Source organism: Prunus mume, linkage group LG7 (genome assembly GCF_029339155.1).
Source record: "Prunus mume cultivar Tortuosa linkage group LG7, ASM2933915v1, whole genome shotgun sequence".
Classification (NCBI taxonomy): Eukaryota; Viridiplantae; Streptophyta; class Magnoliopsida; order Rosales; family Rosaceae; genus Prunus; species Prunus mume.
The window spans coordinates 14,372,780-14,381,174 of record NC_142704.1 but is presented as its reverse complement, the minus strand read 5'-3'; the positions used below and the strand labels follow the sequence as shown (position 1 = coordinate 14,381,174).

Sequence of the window (8,395 nt, the reverse complement as noted above, 5' to 3'; positions counted from 1 at the left end):
CTTGATTAAACCACCCCCTGCGTAGGATACCGAGCTTCAATCGGAAAGCACTGCAGCTGTAAAAACTCGTCAATCGTACGCGAAGTATCTCTCAAAGACCTTCGCGGACACACCAGGGAGCCATCAAAGATTGCCACACATCTGTTTTTCCATATACTCCAACACGTGTAGGCAATTTGGGCTAAAAGCCGACAACGATCGAGGGCCAAGCTTTGAAGAGAATCCATCGTTCTAATAAACCAGTCACCCATAGTTGATATGGTTAAGCATTGAGGAAAGAACATCACTGGTCGCCTTGACGAATACCCCTTGTCGACTTGAAGTCATCTCCTGCCTTCCCATTAACAATAATAGCAAACTCCACCCAAGAGATGCACCTCATAACCATCATTACCCAATTCCGAGCAAACCCCATGGCCTTGACAAAATCCCACTCATCCGATCATGGGTGTCTAGCCCTCAAATCACCTTGGAATTAGAAATTGACTTGATTTTGAAATCTGATAACACTAAACGAATCGAAATTAGTTACCTCCTTCCCTTGGTTGAAATTTGAATTCCATTCAAGTAGTCCTGCTGGATATTATTGTGTTCATTTGTTTTCAAGAGACACCGGATATTGCCTTTAATTTACTTTTCACCATTTTATTTTTTTTGACAACTCGTGGCTATTGGTTGTCCGAATCACAAAAGCACATGTTTTCAATCATTGTGGAAACTCAGTAAATTCAAGCAGCTTTGATTAAGAAATCAGAATCTACTATATAAATATGAGTAAGATGCATGGAAAATCAGCAGCCAAGTGGCGCCAATGCAACCTTCCTATGATAATAAAACTAAGCACCCTGAGAAAATGCTTGAAAAAATAATTACCCCAAGGGCCAAGACTTATATGATCACTGCATACTCGGCAAACAAATTTTACAACACACTCCACTACTATACATGAATGGAACAGAGAAGATCACCGGAAAGAGCAAAGAGCTATCTCTAATTCTCATTTGTAGGATTTTTTTTCCCCGCCATATGCCTCAAAACTGTCTGCATTGTGAGATTAAAATTGCTAGAATATGTGCAACCACTTCTCTCGAAACTTCTGCAGCCAATTTACAGGGAATCGGGTTATTGCTTCTCCTTGAGATACCTGCATGCGTTGTTTGGCAGCAGAAATTCCAGAATGTTTCAGTCCTCCACAAAGTTCCATGCCATCTACCTGATCAGACTCCGTTATCAGATTCTCTGGTTTTACTTTTATCTTAACGGGTCTACCAAGAAGTGACTTATCTTCCATTCTTGCAATTTCAAGAGCTCTTGCACATACAGGAAAACCTTGATCATCCCAAGACTCCAAAATTACACCGGAGCCCAAGCAAGTTCTTCCCTGGTAGAAGGCCGCAAACTGCCCAGCTGCCAGGCCTTGATCATCTTCAGATAAATGGACAACTGCAACATCTTCATGACCATATGCACCAGGTTCCATTATTAAGCTACAATTACGAAAACCAGGCCCATGTCTAACCTGAAAGGTTTGAAACATTTCAGCTTCTTTTCACTAGGATTCTAAACAGTAAAACCACAAACCATATAACATGATTCAAAGCTTTCCTTGTATCACCCATCCTTGCAAGACTTATCAACCAGCCGTGACACATTAGTCCACATCTAGTTAATACAACTTGATTTAAGACCTTATGTGATGAATGTCGGTCCAATTTGTTGTAAATGCTTCCAAGCGGAAGTTCTGACTCTGATACCAAGTGAAAGAGAAAAAGAAAACAACTTATACGAGTGGGAAGTTTTCTATGTCATGGTCAAGAAAGTCATTACTTGTGAGACTGCCACAGACATAAAACTCTGTTTCTCAAAACTCAAAAGAAAAGAAAGGACAAGATCAACCAAAAGTTATAAATTAAAAAAAAGGAAATGAAACAAAAAAACATGTAAAAACTCTAGGCTACAACCGTTTATTTCATACATTCATTTGTGCAGATAATATTTCTTTCTTCTCTTTAGTGAGACAGATAATACCTCAATAAAAAATATTTATACCACATTAAATGTCCACATTGTGGACCACATCTCTAGTAGAGGTGGACCCACTTGTGGTCTAGAATGTGTTCAATATGTATGTGGTACATGTAGCATCACTTGATAATATTGAGTTTGAGTTACTCAGAACACTCATCAGAAAAATAATAGCATTGCATTCTGAAAACTAATATACAAAAAAATCTATAACAGGAGTAACAGATCGATTTTAAATCCTTGTACCTTGCACTGTAGCTGACTGATCTGGTTTGGGGGAAAACCATTTAACCATTTCAAGGAGCCAACACGAAACAGGCGCCTTCTTTTGTCAACCGAAAAGTAATTTCTTGACACAAACACTACATTGTTTTTTATATCCTTCTCAACAACATACCTGCATAAGAGGAGACGACACACATTAAAGCTGAAAAATGTTGTTCATATTAGTTCAAGACGACCCACACATTAATACAATGATTCTCAATAAAGTAGGATACAGCATAGATATGTCCACATGTCTCTCAACCTTTTCATACATGGTTAAGTTTCTACAGTAGAAATATGTAAGAAAATAATTTTGATTAGAGAAATATGTAAAATTGTAATCATTCGAACATTCTGCAATTTCATGAAATAGTAAAAACAATGTTGCAAACCATTGCTTGCAATGCATTTTAACTTTACAAAACATGACTGCTTAAAATGGAAACATTCTGACATTTTAACTTTACAAAAATATTATTTGCTATTTTTATCAATAAATAAAGTTAAATACTCTAATTTAAATATAATTTTATATATTTATTAAAGACAGTAATTGGGTAAAGGTCAAGCCTACCCGAAGCTGGTAGGGCACCCATTGGCCAGTAAGCTGCTAGAGCATGGTCCCTAGATTTAGGTAGTGAGTGGACCCAACCCTGCCCACTGACCAGTTGATGGTCCACGAGACCGATTTTGGACCAGCTTGTGAACTAGTTTTGACAGGTCAAGCTGACCCGACAAGTTCATGACCCTAAATGCCATGTCAGCACAATCATCCTTTCAGAAGTGTCCAAAAACACATCATGTAGGAGGATCCTACAGGATTTCTGTAGCTATAGGACAGGGAAATAATGAAATACAAGCCATTCTCATCCTAAATATAATATACAATACAACACTGGTGTTCGATTTAGAACCATATAGCAATTAAAAACTACTGGATAATATGACCACACAAAATATATATATATATATATATATGGGTGGTGATTTTTCCACTCCCCTTTTATCCACCTACACTCCCTTTTGTTTTCAAAATACTTTTTACTATGAGATAAAAGGGAGTGTGAGTGAACAAAAGAGGAGTGAGAACATACAATTTAAAAAAATGGAGTGTAAGTGGATAAAAAGGGAGTGGGAAAATCAGTACCCATATATATATATAACCGTAACAGCGCCACTATTGCTTCCCTATTGACCAGATTTAAGATTAAAACGATAACAGAGCAAGTACCATCAGAAAACCTTAGAAGTGGTCCAACAATTAACAGTGAGACAGCATACCAGGGTCCTCCCGGAAGGCGTAGACCTTGTCGTTGACCAATAGTGTAGAACCAAAACCCCCGATGTGTTCCTAGGAAATCTCCTGTCTCAGCTTCCAATATGATACCTTCCTTCTCCCCTATGTGTCTTGCAATAAATTCACTGAACTTTATCTATAACCAAAAAGGAAATTAAAAAACTGAGGGAATTATGTTAGGGATTTAAAAAAGGCCGCTCAAGTAAACCCATAAAGAATCAATCAATACTACTACTCCAAGTTCGACCATATGAATGTTGGCATCCATATGGATAGTTGTGCCATTCAAAGGATAAAATTATCTTCTGGAAAATGGGTAAGTATGTTGGGAGCTCCACAAAACATACCTTCCCAAGAAAGCATATTCCTTGTGAATCCTTTCTCTGTTTGTTAAGCAGATCAAACTTCGTTGCAAGCTTGCGAACTTCATCCTATAGAAATATCCACAGAAATAAGAGAAAAGGGTTGGGGTAATAGAACTACATGCAAGAGTTTACAGGATGGCCAGAAAAAATAACAAAAATAAATTAAAAGGATTACATATGTATGAAGTTGGAAAAGTTTGACATCAACAAGTTAATAACATCACTTCATTTCCAATTTTATTATTGGAGAAGTTAATACAGTTACAGTGAGCCTTTTCAATTTTTTGTACACAATACACGCTTTCTTCCCAGCTGAAGTTTGTGATTCAATAAATATTCAACATTTAATAGATGTTTATATTTTACAACTAGCTAAAATAAGTATCTAGTGAAGTGTTGCATATCATTAAAACTAGTACCCACTCACCTTTGACAGACAACCAAGTGGGAATATTAATTGCTTAAGTTGAGCCTGAGAAAGATGTGAAAGGAAGTATGTCTGATCCTTCACCTAAAATTTCAAAAGTTAGACATTATTCAGCAAGCAATCTGCATATAGCAAATAGCACACAAAGAGAAGCAATGCTGAGATGCAAACTTTGAATTCCATAATGTTTCAAGGTTTATAATCACAGAGCCACATATACCTGAGGACGTATGAAGACAACAAAACTTACATATATGTCTACACAGCAGAAGACCCTATTTGAATACCAAATGAATTAACCTCAAACTTAACAAGTTTAACAAGTCAAGATTAATAATCCAAAATGAAAAGAATAAAAGTTGTCAAATTGTATCGAATATAGGTACCATATCTTGTGATAGTTCTAAAACTGAATCCTTGTCCATTTCACCTGCAGATGGGTGGACAACATTTGCATAATGTCCAGATGCCACATAGTCAAACTTCATACAGCTGATGGCATCCATGAATGCACCTGAAACGTTACATAAGTTTAAGAAACGAAGAACTATATTTGGATTCCGAATCATTATAGTCACAACTGAATTTCAAGTTCAACTCACTGCATACCAAACTTTATTCTTGTATTGCAAAGAACGTCTGGATTAGGAGTTCTACCACATCGATACTCTTCAATAATGTAGGACACCTGAAACATGAAAAAATAACTTTCATGAATTAATTGAATAATAAAGACTAATTTCTTCCAGTTACCCAACAAGAAGGCAGCTGAGGATGAAGGCTGCCCAAAAATATAATTATTTATTTAAAGTTTTAAACTCACATTGTGAGATACACAGAGCTTGATTAGCAAGCATATAACTAAAAGACTACATAGAGATGTGACAACTATAAGAACATAATCTACAATTGAAACACAGGAAAAGTAATGCATACCACATTCTTCCAATATTCATTCGTCAAATGCACGACTTCTAGTGGGACATCAACCTGTAAACCAATATCATTTCGTTTCAGTTGTAAAGCACCCCCTTTGCCCAACCTATCCAAGAACACCAAGATAAACCTCTTCTATCACAGCTAGTAGCGTAGGGCTTCCCTCAAAAACATCTATGTATGGATTCATGTATGTAAAGCAGATGGATGGCAAATGAGGATAGATAAATTCAAGAACCAGAATGAAGGTGGGTTCATTTGTTTTGTGTGTGTGCTCTGTTCGAGAACCATAGAATCCCAAAAATGAGAACACTCAGAATGAAGGAAAAATAAGATTATAAATCAAATTCTTTTCACACCGCTTATGTTTGTAGTATAGAAATAAAGTGACCTGATTGCAGACAGCTTTTGCATACTTCAAATCTTCTTCCCATGGGCATTCTGACCAAAAGTTCTCAAAGTCTTCCTACACAAAACCATACATCAGAAGCAGCTTTTCTTTCTTTCTTGGGACTAAAACACACAACAACATTAACAAAGAAGTGAATAAGAAATATATAAAGACACTAGCGTCCTACCTACTCAAAATAATCCAAATAACTCGCGGGAAACATATTGGAGCTAACTAATGACTCGTTAAAATAAAGAAAGCCCATTTGAAAGAAGTTTCGAACTTCAGTCCAAATTTGAACATTGAATCAGACTCAGCTGAATCTAAACCTCCATAATATTAAATGATTCCAACTAATAACCCAACAAGTTCACGTTTTGCTATATTTCTGCAATACCCAAAAGAAAAGTTTTCCCAATTCTTCTAAAACTGTCAAAATAGGTTTCATGTCAGCATACTTGGAACCAAATTTTGAGGTAAAAGGCGGTGCAGGAGTGACCGGCGGCATGGAGGAGGCGGAGGGCCACACTGCTATCGACGCCGCCGCTAAGCAAGACGGCAACTTTAAGGCTCTGATGGGGCATAGAGCAGGACAAGTAAGGCCCAAGATCTCCATTGATGCTGTTTGGAGGATGTGGAGTTTGGGGAACGGCGGAGGAGGAAGAGCAGCAGCGAGAGAGGGGTCTGAGGAAGAGGGTTCTTGCGGGGTTTGGAGAGTGAGGGAAAAGTGAGAGATGGAGCTTGAGGATTTGGTGGGGCTTGAGAGGGAGATAGATGGAGGAGATGTAGGGGAGGAGCACAGAGGCCATTGCAGGCACGGATCAATGTTCGAAAATGGGGTGGGCTTTACTTTCAAATTAATTATCCCAAGCGGAAACTTTATCTCAAACAGTTTTTCTTTTCTTTCCTTCTTTTTTTCTTGGTTCTGTTTTTCTCTTGACATTTCCAAAAGATCAAATTTTATGCCAAGCTCCCAACCAAAACCAGCAACAACGGCATGTTTTTAATTTTGAGGAAATTAGACCCTTGGTAAGGTATGGTATTCTAATTCCTAAAAAAGTATTACATGAAGAATCCACCTTTTTTAAATTTATAGGAATCCGGATTCCAACTTCGCCTCAATCAAATTTCTCCTTAATTCAATTCTTCATAAGCCAATTACGGATACCCAAAAACTAAATTCGACTGGATTTCTTTTTTTTTTTTCTTTTTCTTTTTGGATATGTGAAGGTGTGGACTGAGAAAAGGTATGGGATGGGACTATATCTAGGCACTAATCTTTTTCCCATAATTTAGGTTGGGCCATTGCGAATGCATCACCCTCAACCTTGATTTCATTACATGTACAAACCAACAAGATATGTGATTGTCTTCGGCCTAAAAATTGTTGCACTAAGTTACTGGGGTATATCTCAGTTGGTTGAACTCTTTCATCTCCATCCATGTAGGTAGAGATTCGAAACACCCAAGTATCCAATGAATATTTGTGTAAACCCCCCCCCAATCGCTTGTTTAAAAAAAATTGTTGAACTTAGACCATCCCTAATGCAGCTCTAAATGGGGTTAAACCCTACACACACATTTGCAAAACTTATCACCCCACCTCAAAAATCCATCTCCAATGGTAATAGATAGTGGGCTCTATCTACCCCAGCCTATTGGAGTAAGGGCAAGCTCAATGGTGGACTCTAAATGAGCCTATAAATATGGTGGATGTTTAGAACTTCGATAGAATCTTTTGGGCTCTAAAATGTATCTAGCGAACAATACGGAGCTCTATATTTCTTTGTGATGTTTTTGTTTACATGCTAGTATTTTTTGTTGTTGTTGTGAAGTTGGCTAAAATTGCCCTTTTATAAAACACATAGTTTGTAATAGCCACTTTATGTCATTCTAAAATAACCATACATTCATAACATCCACACCATTAAAATCCTTTTGTTTGCAAAAAAAACAAAAACAAACAAACATCCACGAGAATAGGATGTTTGCATTTCGAACGGTATGAGTCAAGTTAAAGACACTCTCTTGATTTAGAGGCAAGAGTAGGAGGAATAGAGGAATAGATGAGTCAAGTCAAAGAAATTTTCAAAAGACTCAGTATAGCCGTGCGGCTATACTATTTATTACAAGAAAATTAGCAAGAGTACTGTTTCGGAAAACCAAGAAGGTTAAAAAAAATGTATTTTAATAGTCTAGCCGGGCGGCTATAATATTTTTCAAAGAAATTTTTAAAAACCTCCGTGTAGCCGTGCGGCTATACTGTTTATTTAAAGAAAATTAGCATGAGTAATGTTTCGGAAAACCAAAAAGGTCAAAAATAAAAAAATACAGCATAGCCGCCCGGCTATACTCTTGAAATTTATCACATTCAATAGTGTCGCCGTGCGGCTATACTATTCGAAGAAACTTTTTAAAAAACCCCCACAAGGGTTCTTATGAATCGATTTCTTCTTTTTCCTTAGGTCAAGTTACCTTACTACCAAGTATATGAATTATCATAAAGTTTGGCCACTATATAATATTTCAATATATATATTATTTTTATTCAATGATATGTAAAATTGTGTGTATGTGTGTGTATAACACGACTATTAAACAGCAATATGTTATACTATTTATTATTAAAAATAAAAATGAAAACAAAATAGGCCCCCCAGTGAAATTAATTAAACTAATCTGAATTA

At 36.8% G+C, this 8,395-nt stretch overlaps 1 protein-coding gene across 1 annotated transcript; it reads right to left on the bottom strand.

The window, feature by feature from the left end:
* Positions 1-723: 723 nt before the first annotated feature.
* LOC103336840 (tRNA (5-methylaminomethyl-2-thiouridylate)-methyltransferase) lies at positions 724-6,651 on the bottom strand. The gene is made up of 10 exons (XM_008239957.3): positions 6,167-6,651; positions 5,709-5,783; positions 5,318-5,371; positions 4,991-5,069; positions 4,768-4,895; positions 4,382-4,465; positions 3,937-4,020; positions 3,574-3,725; positions 2,272-2,422; positions 724-1,519 (listed from the first exon to the last, which is right to left on the bottom strand). Exons 1-10 carry the CDS (start codon positions 6,515-6,517, stop codon positions 1,064-1,066), a joined length of 1,614 nt encoding a protein of 537 aa, XP_008238179.2. The 5' UTR covers positions 6,518-6,651; the 3' UTR covers positions 724-1,063.
* Between the last annotated feature and the right edge of the window lie 1,744 nt (positions 6,652-8,395).